The 17,268-nt window shown below is 44.2% G+C and overlaps 1 protein-coding gene across 1 annotated transcript; it reads left to right on the top strand.

Annotated features, from left to right (window-relative positions):
* The first annotated feature begins 1,618 nt into the window (after window positions 1-1,618).
* LOC105906912 (zonadhesin-like) lies at window positions 1,619-17,225 on the top strand. The gene is made up of 26 exons (XM_042703102.1): window positions 1,619-1,837; window positions 1,952-2,004; window positions 2,442-2,531; window positions 3,244-3,518; window positions 4,187-4,268; window positions 4,488-4,888; window positions 5,209-5,767; window positions 6,046-6,245; window positions 6,600-6,980; window positions 7,234-7,520; window positions 7,900-8,162; window positions 8,474-8,515; window positions 8,612-8,749; window positions 8,845-9,098; window positions 9,622-9,706; window positions 9,821-9,895; window positions 10,009-10,146; window positions 10,814-11,070; window positions 11,225-11,309; window positions 11,450-12,457; window positions 12,657-12,865; window positions 13,178-13,331; window positions 13,462-13,796; window positions 14,813-14,942; window positions 15,143-15,311; window positions 16,526-17,225. Exons 1-26 carry the CDS (start codon window positions 1,761-1,763, stop codon window positions 16,557-16,559), a joined length of 5,781 nt encoding a protein of 1,926 aa, XP_042559036.1. The 5' UTR covers window positions 1,619-1,760; the 3' UTR covers window positions 16,560-17,225.
* The last annotated feature ends 43 nt before the right edge of the window (window positions 17,226-17,268 follow it).

Here is a 17,268-nt window from a genome sequence, read left to right as displayed (position 1 = left end):
TGCCATTTTTAATCCTAAAAAAACTCGAAAGAATTGTACCTCTGAAGAAAACATTTCTGTCAGAAGTGGGATTCGAAACCACGCCTCCAGGGGAGACTGCGACCTGAACGTTGGTTTAAAAAAAAAAAAAAACTACAACGATGATTATACAAATCCAAACACATGTTGCATAATTTAAAACCAATGGACGGAAGTGTGTCCAAATAGAAATTCACCCTGACTTGAATAAAGAGCACATATTCATAATTGTCTCTATTTTTATTGTAGGCAGAGGTCATGATCTTATAATTTTGACACACCTTATTAGTTCCTGTTGCCACACATTCCAGTAAACGTTCCCATTACTATTTCACCCCACAAGACCATAACATGTAAAAAAGACTGACTCATTTCACACCATTTCACAGGAAGTTATTTTATTTTATGATTTTATTTCAGCTGAATTGCTCTGCATGCAATTCTGATGCACTATCATTGTCTGTTATCAAGATGATTATCACACACTGTCCAAGCTGAAGACTCTCCGTGTGCAATAAATATACGCTCCTGTTTCCTGAATAGATTTCTCTGAACTCCCCACCAAAGTGGGGAAATAAGATTTGCCTGTCTCATCTGCGCCGTGGTCGTGACAATGAGTAGGAGCACTGCCTCTGGCTATCTGACATGCTTTAAGGTGGAGGAGAAAAGGAGCTGCAAAATAATGCATGTTTGATGAATCTGAGCCCTTACCAGAGACAGGGGGTCCTCATAAATCACCGGTGACAGGAGAATTGTGGAACTGGAACAGTGCTCTCTTCCCCCTAGGTACATAATCGGAAGGAGAACTGCTTGTCCCAATGGCTTCCATTGTTAGCAATGGCCAACCAGAACAGCTCAATAAATATGCAGAGGGTTAAGCATTAATCCCAGTGTTGTCGTGTCTCTAAGGACTGGTGATTAAACTAATGGTTAGTAAATGGACACCCAGTCAAGATGTCTGTAAAGAATGTGCTGTGACTGATGTGGTGGAACAGGCCCAAAGGAGCTTGGAAAAGGGTCTTCAGAGAACTGCAATAATAGTAAATACAATTTCTGGCATACGTCAACACACATTCATACCTTGTGTTGTCTGCCAATGTGAACATGAGCGTACATGGACCAGATTGAGGTCAGTTAGCCCATAAGAGATAATACTTGCAACCAGAGCTTTTGGGGTTTTTCTCAAAGGACTGAATAACTTTTCCTAAGAATGCATCTGAATGATGAAGATAGTGGAGATAGTTGAGGCAGACCTCTACCCCTTGCTTCATGTTTAGGGAATTGAGTCTGCACTTTCTGCACCTTCACATGTGCCATGTAAGTATAAGGACCTTCACCAACGTTCCTTTCAAAGCATGCAGGAATCCTCAACCCCATGTCCTGCTCAGGTATGTGTGTATCTGCGCAATCCTGAGGCATGTACAGATACCATAGTGTTATTTTATGTCTGTCTAACAGCACTTTCAGCAATGTCCTATAGATGTGTGTGTGTGTTGTGTGGTGGTGGGGGAAGGGGGGTTGTGACATAATTTCACAAACATTGTTGTTGCACTGTTGTAACCCACCACCTACGTCACACACACACACACCTGACTACCCCAGCCAGCCTTGAAAACGGCAGGCCCTCCCCACTCCCTCCTCATTCAAAGTCAAAGACAGAGCGTGCCAGGAGTGAGACAGCTCTCTCCCCCCTCACACACCTATCGGCCAAGTGTTATCAGACAGACAGTTCAGAGAGCACCATGCCACGAGGTACAGGTCTGTGGCTGCTCTCGGCAGTGGCCTGCCTGAGTGTCCTGCGTGGGGAGTCCTACACAAGGTAAGAATTCCTGGGCTTTTCCATCTTTCAGACATACATAAAGTGCTGAGTTCTCTTTTGGCTGCTTGGTCAGTGTGTGTGCCTGATTGTGTGCTTTGTCTGGTCTTGGTTCAGATTTGATGACAGCAATTCATCTGTTACACTTCCAAACTGGAAGACAAGTGCAGGTAATGCAATCACAGCCACCACAACATAACATTTTCTGCCCAATCAAAATGTTTTCTCTCCTGTTGTATAATTCAGATTTCTCAGATTGTGATTCTCTAAATTGTGTGAAACCACACAGTAATGTAAATTGTACTAATATATGTCAAATGCAGAGTATTTCTACTAGCCCTGAATTGCTCCAAATCAGTGAATGTTTGACATGCATTTATGACAGTGTCACTAACAGTAAAAAGGCTAATCATTTTGAATTATTTAAAATAGAGGTGCTCATTTTGTAAAATATTCAAGGCACAAGGCTACTTCTTTTCAAATAGGACACATACAGAGCCAAACCTTTTAATGATCCCATTGACAGATTTATATCTGCCTCTGCACACAACATGCTGTTTTTTGTCCTATTATTGAACATTATGAATTCTTTCTTTTCTTTTTCTAGAATATATAACAAAATGTGATTTCAATGACAACCTCACACCACTTTGTGGCTGGACTTCAGCAGGGCTGTTACGAGCACCAACCGGAGATGGTACTTACACAGCATGACAATACAGGACACTATAGATGAAACTATAGACAATTTCAACTCTAGGTAGATATATGAAGAGAGATATGCTCATAAAAAGATCATAACAATTAAAAATGGTATGGGACACAATGTACGTATCTGTGGCATGTTGCAGCTATGCCAATAATCTTCTACAATGGATTGTTATCAAGAGGGTAATTCAGCTGAAAAGGTTTCAATACACAAAAGCCAGCAAACAAAATGGACTAGAACTATGCTCACGCCTTAGATCGGGTAGAGCCATTAATCACTCTTTAGGAACCTTTTTTTTTTCTTTTACACTGTCACCAGACAGAAATACACCAGAAAAACCTTTTCAATTGCCCAAATTTCAATTGGCCAACTAAGAAGAAATATGAACTTTACACACCCTCACAATCATGTTTATGTTTGTTTAAAAGCAATAGACAAATATTTTGATCAGAATAGCGTAGCACAAGAACCTAAGACAGAGCTCAAATGAATGATGGCCCTTCTGGAATGTACTCACTGGTGTATTCATTATCTTTAACCCTTTGAGGAGAATGTTGCAAACTGAAGTTTCCATTTGATGATGCAATTCTTAACTCAAGCAACAATTACGAATGGCTGTTAATGTAAATTCTAAATCTGTACGGTATAATTCTGGAATGACTTGCAAAAAAAAACTCTTCCTCTGTGATGCATATTTCAGGGGAGTACCACCTCACTCTGGATGACTCTGTGACGAGCCTCTCTGGATATGGCCGATTGGAGAGCGACCTCTTCAACACGTCCGAGGAGTCGTGCCTGGAGTTCTGGTACCATGTTCCAGCCAGCCACAACAGCACAGAGCTGAGGGTCCTCCTGAGAGATGGAGAGACCGAGGCGGGGGAAACACAGCTGTGGAGCTCACCCAACACAGAGGACACCAATGCCTGGAGACAAGTTTTCATTCCACTGGGGCTCTCAGGAGAGATGGGCATGCAGGTATGAACTACGATAATCACTCAATTATACTTTAAAGGTGCAGCCCATAATTCTTATCCAATACATTTTTTTGCATTTTTTGCAGCATGGTCCTCAAGTTGTCTGTTCTTTGTGTACGCTTAAAAAAAACTGGTGTGTGTTCACAGTTCTGGCTCTGTAAATGGGAAACAAACTATAGTGGTTTGGACCGAGGCCACAAACAATTCCAGCTAATCATTACTTCCGAAAGCATGGAAAGGAGGGGTGTAATTTGTTGAGCTCAAATATCAACCAGAATCGGGGACTGTGCACTCATTTCATTTGATCTCCTTTGGTAGCTCAGTAGACACGACAGATACAGTGCTAAGATAATAGGTTCGGCCCATTGACGGCTTAGATAGGTGTATGAAGACATTGATGTATACATATAGTAGCACGTGACAGCGTATGACAGCTGTTAAACACTGTAGTTCCTCATTATTGTTATATACTGTGTTCCTCTACTCCCGGACCTGAGCCATGTATACATATCCGCTATTAACCTTCAGCAAGACAATGTGTTTTATGACTGAGAAACTGTAATCTATTCCTCAGTTAAGTGGTGTTAGAGCACAGTCCTGTTACTAATTAGACATATGTACATATTTGAACAGGGCGATAGTGGTATAACAGGTCTTTGTCTCTGTCAGATGGTATTTGAGATGGCCCAAGGTCTTCTCGATGATGGGGAAGTCGTCATTGATAATGTTGGAATCATGAAAGGACAGTGTGGTACGTCATTTTTTGTGTGTCTGTGTTTACTTACACTGAAGTCATTACATAATAGGTCAGATTCCACTACACAGGCTGTTGAAGCCAAATAGGATTTTTAACATGACAAAGTAATACTGAAAAAAATAATAATTTGAACACACAGGTTGCTTCAGCGATTGCCTGGCGTAATTCTTTTTTTTATAAATACTCTTTTTTTTTCAAATGTCTGATTTGCAGGGGAGCAGTGTCAGGATGGCAGTGAGTTCTGGACAGACGACTCCACTCGTTGTGTATGCAGCGGTGGCCGTCTCTCCTGTTCCCCGGCCACCTGCCCAGAGGGACGTACCTGCGTCCAGTCGGCCTCCACCAGTAGCCCCGAACCCTCCGGCACCTGCATTGCCCACAGCGAGCCCCGCTACAGCACGTTCGACGGGGTTAACTTTCGCTTTGTGGGCCCCTGCACCTATGTCCTGGCCAAGACTTGTGACGAGAAAGCAACAGCAAGACCACTAGCCTTCAGTGTGGAGGTGAAGAATGAGCAGCGTGGGAACTCGTCCGTCTCGTCCGTCCAGCAGGTGAACGTGGACCTAAGGGGCCTCCACGTGTCCATGCTGAGGAGAGAATTTAACAGAGTCATGGTGAGTCAATCTGATGGTCACGGCGAACCCCTCGAAGCCTAATTAGCCACGGGTAGATGTGCATGCACTCCCTGTCACCCTCCCTGAGATGGGGAAATTATTCCACAAAAGTCGGCTGTAAATGAATAATTAAAACCTCTCAATCCAGAATGCAACGAGCACCTCTGTGTTTTTTTTTTTTATCTCTCACTTTGAAGTGAGAACACTGAATATGCAGATATAAGGGGCCTCTGGCAACAAAGTGTATGTTATTTATTCAAACGATTGAGATTCAAATGATAATCTTAATCACACTGAGTGCAAGCACTGATGGGTTTCAGGTAAACGGCATCTGGAGGAGTCTTCCCTTGAGCCTGAGCGGGGGGACCACCACGATCGAGAGAAAAGGAGCCGCCGTGGTCCTGGAGACAGACTTCATGTTACACGTGTCCTACCACGCCACCGGGGAGGTGCGGGTGACGGTGCCCGGACAGTACTCCAACAATCTCTGCGGCATGTGTGGCAACTTCAACCACATCAAAGAGGACGACTTCAGACGGCCGGACGGCTTCCTGGCACCTCACGCCCACGTCCTGGGCCAGAGCTGGCAGAGCAAAGCTACCTGGTGCGAGGCCCCGTCCCTGCCCAGCACGTGCCAGGGACAGGATGAGCTGGTGTACGCCGGGGAGCCCTACTGTGGCGCCATCCTGGCAGCCGAGGGCCCGTTCGCCGCCTGTTCCGGAGCCCTTAGCGCAGAGAGCTTCTTTGCCAGCTGCGTGCTGGACATGTGCACCACCCACGGAGACCTGGAGACCCTGTGCGACCTGCTGAACGCTTACGCCAACACCTGCCGCCAGGCGGGCATCGCAGTGCCCATGTGGAGAAACGCTACTTTCTGCCGTATGTAGAGCATGTGAAGTCCATCAAAAGAACAAATACATGATAAGAAAAATAAAAAGCAACCAACATTTTTATATTCTTTCTTTTTATATACTAAGTACATTGTAACTTTTACTGTTCAATCCTAACAGATTCATTCAATGCAACGTAGTTAGTATGAGACATAATGCCAGACACATGAGATATATTTGATGTATATATATATATATGTATATAACCATAAGCATCAATCCACTAAAACCACCCAAGTTAACATTCAACTCCCTGTCCCCCTTTAGCTCTGGTCTGTGGAGAGAATAGCCACTATAACGCCTGTGGCAGTGGCTGCCCTGAGGTCTGCTCCAGCATGGACTCCACAGAGGCCTGCGGAGGGGTGTGTGAGGAGAGGTGCGAGTGTGACCCCGGCTTCATGCTGAGCGCAGGGAGGTGTGTGCACGCCCAGGACTGCGGCTGTTGGGTGAACGGGGAACACTACGAGGTGACATCAGTAACACACACACCTGTCATCAACACGCATGCCTATCATTAACATACGTACATATGCTCATCAGTGACGCTCACTATCCTCATTTAACGACAGTTCACTCAGAAAACAACCTCTTGTTACTAAGTTACACACAAACAGTGATCAGTAAACACAGTCTGCAGAGGACAAATTGATAGCATGTTCATTGATAACGAAATTAGTTGGAATGGGGTGGAGTGGGGTGGGAAGGCAATCTAACTGAAGACTATACTGTATTTCAACACAGAACAAAAGAAGCTGAATTCAAAGTGCATGTGATGCTTTTCCAGTTTGTTTATATCTCCTCTTTCTTATCTCTGTGATTAGAAAGGTATGACGTTCATGATGGAACAGTGTGACAGGCTTTGCCAGTGCGAGGGCCAGAACAGCGTGCAGTGCTCCACCTCTTCCTGCTCCACCGACGAGGTCTGTAAGGTCAGGGACGGGGTCATGGGCTGTGAACGCTCTGGGCACATGACCTGTTATGTCTACGGTGACCCCCATTACATCACCTTCGATGGCAAGGCCTACAACTTCCAGGGTGGCTGCAACTACACATTGGCCAAGACGTGTGGCCCCACGGCCGTCCAGTTCACCGTGACAACCCGCAACGAGAACGGGGGACGTCCCACCTGGACGGCGCTGAACTCTGTGGCTCTGGAGGTGGATGGCCTGCATATCGCCATGAGGACAGACAAAACAGTCTATGTGAGTTAGTCTCTGAACTCACCATTTTTGCGATTTTATGTCAGTGAAATACTATAAATACTTTGGATATTTTGTTGTGTTTTGTTTTTTGGGAAGAATATTTTGAGTATTGAAATGATTATACTAGAAGGTATAGTGAGATTTCATTCATTTGTAGAAATATAACATTTCTTTCTATAGGTTATTGTTGCAATTGCCCTGTCTTTGCCTTTTCAACTCTCTCACCTGTGTCTGGGTTATGTCTGAATGAAAGGTAAATGGAGCTGAGGTTTCCCTACCCGTGGAGCCTAGCGCTGCCATCAGAGTCTTCCTCAATGGTTCCTACATCCACCTGGACACCACCTTTGGACTATCTCTCCTCTTCGACGGAGAGCACCGTCTCTTCGTCAAGGTGGACGAACGCTACAGGGGGGAGATGTGTGGTCTGTGTGGCACGTTCTCTGGCAACCAGTTTGACGATTTTGTGACTCCCGATGGGGAGCTTCTCGGCATGCCCGACCCGTTTGCAGACAGCTGGAAGGTGGTCGACAGCAACTGGACGTGAGTTACTTTCTCTACATAACACCCTAGTATTTTCAATGCCTGCTGTACGTTGTTTGGATTGTTCAATATGGCCATCCAAAGGCAAATGAAATCCTTAATGTCAGCATAGTTCAGCAATAGGTCACCCAACCAAATAATACAAGGGAGATACAAGACAATGAATGCATGGATTCATTTGTATGAAGTCCTTTGTACAGGTCTTATGGTTGACATTGTCATTGAACAACCTTTTTCCATCGTTCGATATGAAATATAAAGCTGCTTTCCTTTTCTAACTGTTAGACAAATCAAGAACTAAGACTCAAATGCAGCTGTGCCTCCCCTGTAACCTACGAAACAAAACAAAGCATGTGTGTTTGTTCCATCTCCACCCCAGCTGCCCAGACTTGGTCCCGAAGCCAGTGTGCCTCCCCGAGCACCAGCAGCAGGGTTTCCAGGAGTGTCGTAAGCTGTATGATGATGCCTTCATGGACTGCCACATGGCCGTGCCCCCACAGATCTACGTAGATAGCTGTGTGTACGATTACTGCTCCACTGCTGGAGACCGGGAGAAGCTCTGTGCCTCACTGGAGTCCTATGTGGCAGCTTGTGAGATAAACGGAGTGGACCTGGGCGACTGGAGGAAAGACACCGTCTGTGGTGAGCTGTGTTCAACTTCAATATTTAAGTCACGTTTTTTCATGAGGGTCTCAAAATTGTATGAGTCAGAAATCATATATCATTGCTCTTTGTCTGTTCATTGTATTCCATATTCCTCATTCCTGTCATTATATGTATAAAAGTGATCGCTGAAATGATTAATGCTTTCAGGACCTGATATGAGATTATGTGACTGTATTTTTAATACAAGTATTTAGGGTTTGGGCAGAGAGCATTCTTGGATTCTCCCAACGCTCATGTATAACCAGACACTAGCACTTAATGATTTCCTAATTTCTTTACCGCCACAGTCATACCAACTACAACAGTTCCAACCACACCATCTGCAGCTTGTAAGCATCCTCACATTTTCATACAGTAAATCATAATATCTGTGACAAAAGACGGAACGACCCTCTCACTGATATTATTTCTGTTTGAACTTGCAGTTTGTCCAATAGACTGTAATTTTGACACTGATGACTGTGGATGGGAACAGCTTGTGCAGGACAGTTTCGATTGGACCAGACGGTCAGGCTCCACCCCTTCTGACCTCAGTGGACCATCCAGTGACCACACAACAGGAAGTGAGCCCCCATTGTTCTACAACGACAAACTCAATGATATGAACTCACCTATACTAAGTAGAGCACGATTGTCTAAGCGTCTCCCCATTTCGCAGGTGGCTCCTACATGTACATGGAGGGAGACAGTGCAGTCTATGGAGACTCAGCCCGCATGATGAGCCCGGCGTGCCCTGTGCCGGGCACTCACTGCCTGCGCTTCTGGTACCACATGTACGGCGAGTCCGCCATGGCGTTCAACATCTACCAGCTGGTTGACAACAGGGCCACGAAGATCTGGTCCAAGTACAACAACCAGGGCGACTCCTGGCAAGAGGCGAAGGTGGAGATGAAGGTGTCGGGGCCATTTAAGGTGAGTTTGGTTTGAAGGAGCAGATAGAACCTGGTGGCACAATGGCAGGGCACACTTATCGGTATCAACAACAATAGATAACCAGCAGTCATTCTCATGTACACCTTATTCTCTTCTGTCTGTATTCATTTTCACAGTCAGTCAGTCACTCAGTCTGTCTGTCTGTCTGTATCTGTATTGCAACGTCTCTTACTATTTTTTTGTGAAATATTCATATGAATACACATAAGCATTGCCTTTCTGTTGTTATTTTTTCAAACACTTCGACCTGCATTCCATGTTGCTGGTATAACCTATCTGACCAAGAAGCAACAGGCCTGATTCCTCTGAGTCAGTCATCTGATTTCAGGCTTTGAAATTATGTAGTAGATGTATAGTGGCATAAGGGAAAAACCTTGCTTGCTTGGACTAAAAATCTTCTGCCACATCAGCACTCTGCAGATAAGATAAGATTCGTCAGCAACGGTGCTATTTATGTACACTGCTGTATTGTCTTCACCTGGTGCATGCGTATGTTCTGTAGATCATTCTGGAAGGAATCAGAGGTTCCTCTGTGAGGTCTGATGTGGCGCTGGATGATGTCACTATAAGATATGGAGGATGTGGAGGTGAGGTCATAAGTTAGGAATGAAATCCTCTTCACTGGTTTAGATCTTGGTGTAGCTATTGTTTTTCTTCAAATTCAGATAAAATGACCTGTAATTGCTTTTGTCTACCAAAAGGTTTATCTAACACAGGCGTAGACCCTACTACACTGCCTCCTGTGACAAATGGAGACTCAGGAAATCCCCACCCAGGTAGCTTTTGTACACCTCAGGGACCCTTATGTGGGTTTACTAAGCCATCAGAAGATAGTACATCCCTTCAACATCATGTAATACTCAACAGCTGTGTTTCAAATCTCCTACAGTTTGTGACCTCGCCTGTAATTTCGACAATAGCCTCTGTTCATGGAACCAGCTCCTGACCGACAGCTTTGATTGGACATGGCAGAGTGGCTCCACCCCTACTTTGATGACTGGCCCCTCCTCTGACCACACCAGTGGAAGTAAGAGCTCTTCACAGCCATTTTCTAAACTCAATAATTTAAATAACAGAACAGAAACAATGGATCTCATTAACAGTCTATCCATACAAATAAATGTGGGTGTATACTGTCCCCGCAACCATTTTCTTGAATCCAGTGGGGGTTGTGTTTAGGACCTTTTTCTGCAGCCAAACACTTGAATGTACTGTACATATCGGCACATGAGACCCAGTCACCTGGTCCAGTTGAAATGATAACATCCAAATCTCAAGGTGGATCTGTCTGTTATGTGGACAAAATTGATTCTACATTTACAAAAATTCTACAGCACAAAATGGTCCCAAAATACATACAGTGTAGCACATTGTGTATTTCATGGCACAAAAGTTTAAATGTTGGCCTAAGGAATGTCTATTACGTAGACAGAATTACTATTGTTGCAATTCAGTGCACAGCATGAATCATCCATGTGTTGGTGTTTTTTTTTTTTTCGTGGACAAAAGGCATTGTGGTGTTACATGGTTTCACAATAAGTGGATGCAAGTCTTGGCACAGAATGTGTTCTGTCTATGAATAAAAAGGGCTGTTACACTTGGTGCCCCATAGTTCTGGACATGAAAGCATGTCATGGATTTGCTTTCTAAAGTCCTTTCTAAAGATTTGCTCTCTAATCATATGTTTCTCCCAGGTGGCCACTACCTGTATGTCGAAGGAGACGGAGTGCATAACGGAGACACGGGTCGCATCCTGAGCGGAGAATGTTCTGATCCAGGTCCCCAGTGTCTTCAGTTCTGGTATCACATGTACGGCACAGCGGACACCATGGGCCTGAGCGTGTACCTGCTGGAGGGCCAGCTGGCACAGGGAGTTTGGACCAAGAGGAACAACCAGGGAGACGAGTGGCATAAAGCGGAGATTGACCTGATGACTTCGGGCCCATTTAAGGTGACTGAGGCTTTCTATAGAGGACATTACCTGGGTCATGGTATATATTTGATTAGGAATGCTTTCTGTGAGGTCACTTGTCAGATAATGTCATCTAATGATAATACATCAAATGTCTCAGTGTGTTACATTTTATTACTATTTTTCTCTTCAGGTCATTTTCGAGGGACGCAGAGGAACAACTGAACTCTCTGATGTGGCCGTGGATGATATCTCCCTTTATCGTGGCTCTTGTGCAGGTGTTACCACCTTACTGACAGTTTTAAATGTACTATGTGACCTTAAAGAAGGATATATTAGTCAGTCAAAGATAATTAATCAGCTCCTTTAACAGTCTTTCATTACTTCTGTTTGTTTTCTCTTTGATTTCATCACAAAGACTTGGTGAAACCAGAAACCCCTTCTCCCACTTCAAGTGAAAATGTTTCGGCAACTACAGTTCCTACTGTCAACCTAGAAACATCACCACCTCCTCCAGTTAATCCAGAGACACCCACCCCTCCACCTGTAAACCCAGACACACCAGGACCTCCTCCAATCAATCCTGAGACACCAGCACCTCCTCCCGTCAATCCTGAGACTCCAGCACCTCCTCCAGTTAATCCTGAAACATCTGCTCCTCCACCTGTTAATCCAGAAACGCCAGCACCTCCTCCAGTTAATCCAGAAACACCAGCACCTCCTCCAGTCAATCCAGAGACACCAGCACCTCCTCCAGTAAACCCAGAGACACCAGCACCTCCTCCCGTCAATCCTGAGACTCCAGCACCTCCTCCAGTAAACCCAGAGACACCAGCACCTCCTCCAGTTAATCCTGAAACATCTGCACCTCCTCCAGTTCATCCAGAAACGCCAGCACCTCCTCCAGTTAATCCAGAAACACCTGCTCCTCCACCTGTCAATCCGGAAACATCAGCACCTCCTCCAATCAATCCAGGAACGCCAGCACCTCCTCCCGTCAATCCTGAGACTCCAGCACCTCCTCCAGTAAACCCAGAGACACCAGCACCTCCTCCAGTTAATCCTGAAACATCTGCACCTCCTCCAGTTCATCCAGAAACGCCAGCACCTCCTCCAATCAATCCAGAGACACCAGCACCTCCTCCAGTTAATCCAGAAACACCAGCGCCTCCTCCCATCAATCCAGGAACACCAGCACCTCCTCCAATCAATCCAGAGACACCAGCACCTCCTCCAGTAAACCCAGACACACCAGCTCCTCCTCCTGTTAATCCAGAAACACCAGCGCCTCCTCCAGTTAATCCAGACACACCAGCACCTCCTCCAGTTAATCCAGAAACACCAGCACCTCCTCCAGTTAATCCAGAGACACCAGCTCCGCCAACAGCCAAACCCACTACATCTGCACCAACCACTCCACAGCCTAGTAAAGTATTCATTTTCTGAAATCACCATTGCCCTACCCTTTGTAAATTATTATTTGTTGTGTTGAACAATTTTTTCTCAAGGTTTGCTTCAGGCAAGCTGTTAATGTCACAAATTGCCTGACTACAGGCACTGGTCTACACACAGATCTGGGAACATGACAGCAGCGCTAATACCCTATTGTCCTCTTCTCTGTGCAGCCCCATCCTGTCCAAAGAACAGTCATTACACTGACTGCATACCTGCCTGCCAGCCCACCTGTAAGCACCTGCATGGCTCTCCCCGCTGTGACACTAATGAGCCCTGTGTGGAGGGCTGTATGTGCAACGACGGCTTTGTGCTGAAGGACAGAGCGTGTGTGCCCATCCGAAAGTGCGGCTGCCAGGACAACAAAGGACAGAACCATTATGTAGGTGACATTAGTAATTATTATTGTGTGTGTGTGTGTGTGTTTTTGTGTGATTCCATAGATGACACAACATTTATGAGGAGACAGGAGACTGATCCAGACACAAAGAAAAAATGTGGAAAATACAGTTTGTTCCATTAGTGATGATTCATATGTCTACCCTCTGGGAAAGGATGTCTCTGTTATAGTCAGAGGCTAGAAACATGCCATGTCTTTTGGCCATAAGGAATGTGAAAAGAACAGCAAAGCTGAACTTTAAAATGTAACAACGCTGTAAATTTACGACAAGGTCATTTTCTGTTGTCATTCCAGTTTGATGAAGTCTGGTACACAGATCACTGTGCGCAGAAGTGTGAGTGTGAGGAAGATGATGGTGAAGGACACATTGAGTGTGACGATGATGAGTGTGACGGAGATGACATCTGCTATATGGATGGAGAGGGAGAGTACACATGCAAGTCCACAGGTAAGCAGGTTCTCCAGCGGTTGGGGAAGGTGCTAACTGGATAGATATCAGTTTCAGAGAGGACATTATGGCTGACTCCTGTAGAGTACCATATGTTCTTAAAATACCTGTTGATCATCTGCTCTGACAGACTTCAGCGAGTGCACTATTGAGGAAGACCCTGAGTACAGAACGTTTGACGACATGAAGCACGACTTCGAGGGAATCCACTCCTATGTCCTGGTCCAATCAACTGTTTTGCCAGAGAACCTGCCAGAAGTCTATGTGGAGGGCATTAACCACATAAAGAACGATCAGGATGGGGACAGCGAGGAAGACCACGATGATGACCGAGACAGCAGAGGAAGAGATGACAGCAGTGAGGAGGATAGCAGTGAAGAACATGGCGGCCGTGGCTTCCCAAGGGAGCTGAAAATCAGAGTCTACAACCACACAGTGGTGTTTAAGAAGAACAGAAAAGTCTACGTGAGTGTTCCAACATTTTTCAGTTTAAAGGTGACCTCCACGATTCTAATCCAATAGATTTTTTGTCAAATTCAGCAAATTGTTCCTCATGGTCTTATAGCTGTCCATTCAGTGTGTGCATTCCAAAAAACGTCTGTAAGTGGGAAACAAACAAAGTGTCTCAAACCAAGCCATACACTATTCCAGCCAATCAAAAAAGGTATTTGGGAGCACGGAAGGAGCTCGCCAGAAACACAGACTGTACCTTTAAAGTTTTTTTTCCCCTCTCTCTCTCCTGATAAAGGGTAGTCCAAGCTGTTGTCATTAGTTTGCTATTTTCTCTCGTGAGATTTTTCACCACAATGGCCATTTTCTACCTGCTTCCAAAGGTTGATGGTGCGTAGTTGGGTCATTATGTCACACTGTTCAAAACGAGGCAATAGATTTTCTTATCATATCTATGCTTTTATTGGGGGGGTTTTCTGTTCTTTGCAGGACACATTGCATTTCTTCCGTGTGTGTCTGATCAAGCTATGACCCAATTGCCACTGTCTGATGTGATAAGTCAGATAAGAGAGATAAAAAGTGGTACAGTGTTTGAGGTGATTCTCAGTTCTCTGCCAGGTTTCAATAAAACATGGTACTCTGGACCTTTCTTCACAAGGTGTTACCACCTAAATATCACACTAGAGCACAAGCTTTATTACATTGAGGAACTTCAAAATTCAATTGCAGCCAAAGACATATTACAGGGCCATTCTGGAATTACCTTAAAATAAGCATCTGGAGTCTATTCACACATTGAAAGGCAAAGGAAGCATACTGCCCTCTGCTGGTGTTTATTAATAGTGCAGATCTTTGGGTTATACCTTTACTCACTGCATCACCATAGATGGACGACAATAATCTATTAATGCTGTGAGATTAGTACATAAAATTGATGTGATCACAACTCTCTCTCTCTCTCTCTCTCTGCCTCTCTCTCTCTGCCTCTCTCTATCGCTCTCTCTCTCTCTCTCTCTGCCTCTCCTGTAAAGGTGGACGGTGTTAGGTCTCGCCCTCCAGTGTCTCCAACCACGGGGCTCAAGGTCCTCCAGCGCTCCTCTCGCATCTACCTCAAAACAGACTTTGGCTTCTCTGTGGAATTTAATGGAATTGACAAAACTGGTAAATAAGATCACTGTATTCACCTTAGTTATGCCAAGACTTTCTTAAATTCCCAACTGTGACGCCATCAAGGGTTCATTGCAAATTGTTCACAACTAATGTACATTATTTGTTCTACTACCTGAATGCTTTGGCGTCTATTATCCCTCGTCTTTTCAAGAACAACACGTTTGCTTTGTGCTGTCATTGTAATGCTGCAGAGATTATCCTGCCACACACATACAAGAGGAGAGTGGGAGGACTGTGTGGGAACTTCGACGGCAGGAAAAAGAATGACATGATGAAGCCAGACGGCAGCCAGGCCAAACACGTAAAGGAGTTCGGAGAGAGTTGGAGAGTGACTGAGGAGAGGCTGAAAATCAGATGGAGGTAAATAGGGGCAAAAACACAGACAAACACACGTACGCACTTGCACACATGAAGGTACATGCACAGACACACACACACACACGCATGCATGCGGTATTAATGCTTGGACAATATATGATTTAAGAAATACATTTAAGAAAATCCTATATGTACAGGCACACAGAAACCAAAGGTTAGATAGCCAGGGGCCTCTGAAGTAGAAGGAATGGAATTGCATCAATGTTGATTTAAAAGCGAATTTTGGAAGGATTGATGGGTACATCGGAGAATACATTTAATTGCATGGGTGAGGTCGTCTATATTTATGACATGGACAGATATGGAGTTTGTCAGTAAGATAGGAAGGAAATGCAAGGTCAACACGACAGGTTGAAATAGAAAGGCTGCTTTGAGAAAGAATAGAAAGGCTGATTTGAGAAAGGAGACAGGTGAAGAAGCAATGAAAATAAGCAGATGGGGAACAGAGAGAAGGTATTCGTGTACAGCAGGCAGAGGTGAAGAGTAGACTGGCTATGTTAAGGAGGGCAGAGCTCCTCAGACGAAGAAGGAATAAGAAATAACAAGCTATGATTGCATTCTACACTCAAGAGAAAATGGGAAGTTTGAGAGTCGAAAGGACCTAGAGGAGTATCTTCACGGATAATACGGACAATCAGAGGCCTGTGAATCTCCAGTTGGAAAGATAGGTTCACCAATGGACGATGGCCAACCCAGGTGGAGAGAGGTACAAGAGGTTGTACGTTGACTTATCATGTCTATAAAGGAGCATCTTGTGTTTTGAAATGCATGGAAGCTTACCATTGTATGGAAAAAAGGAACAATTCCAAGGATGTAGCATCTGGCATATGGTATTTTTTATTCCAAAGGAGAAGAATGCCATGTCCACAGGCCAATTCTGACCTATCAGTCTTCTCTTAAGGTGGAAGGAAATACCTTCTTTATTGTGGTAACAAGGAGGTTGGTCTCCTATTTGAATGCAAATAGCTTGATAGTATTTCCATGCAGAAAGCAGGAATCATAGGTTCGTCTGGATGTCTGGAACATAGCAGCATGATTTGGCATCAAATTCAGGCAGCAAGGACAGAAGACCTCCATGTGGTATTTTTGGATCTCGTGAATGCCTACAATTGTCCTGTTCTCGTGACCTAAGGAATAGGTTAGGCCATTATTGTAATTATTTCAGTTTTTGATCTTATGCTTTTCTCTTTATCCAGGCGGTCAGCAAGACGTGGTTTGTCTCGACCTTGAGAGAACATCTCCACAACGTCATGGATTTTACACTTTTTTTTTTATTTCCAACAAAATGTCATATCTAGGCTGTAGATGTCAGTCACACACCTATACTTACACTAGTGCTCTCTTTTCACTCTGTTTTTTATAGACCCAGTTTATGTTTTTTATATATTTTCTTTTAGGACTGTATTAGATGCATTATATAGTCAATTAGATTAATTCTATACATTATATTAGATACATCATATTAGTTGTAGATGCTTTATATAAAAGTATTATTGTCAAATCAAATTGTCTTCAGAATGTTCTGTGTTCGGTGGATAACAGCGGAGTGGTGGTCGTAGTTTAAATGCGTAGGCCTATTTTATAGATCTTCAGGAGGTAGCGAAATTAACAAACAAAAATGTATGTTGGCCTGTATAAACCGAAAGGCAAATTGAAACCCTGTTTGGGACACATGCCTCCAATTTGATTTATTGTACTTACCTTTTGCGAGTCCAATAATTTCAGAATTAAATACATCATGTTAGAGGCTTTAGATACATTATATAAAAGTATTATTGTCAAATCAAATTGTCTTCAGAATGTTCTCTGAATTGCTACAGTTTGTAAAATGGTGTCTGTATTACTGTAATGCGGACCATTTAGCATCATGAATATTAAACATTTGTTCAAGCAGAACAACAACCCTTTATATTGTCTTACAGGGTGCATGTGGCAAACA

This window comes from Clupea harengus, chromosome 22, assembly GCF_900700415.2.
Source record: "Clupea harengus chromosome 22, Ch_v2.0.2, whole genome shotgun sequence".
Classification (NCBI taxonomy): domain Eukaryota; kingdom Metazoa; phylum Chordata; class Actinopteri; order Clupeiformes; family Clupeidae; genus Clupea; species Clupea harengus.
Note: the sequence above shows the minus strand (reverse complement) of the source record. Positions and strands in the feature narration are given on the sequence as shown.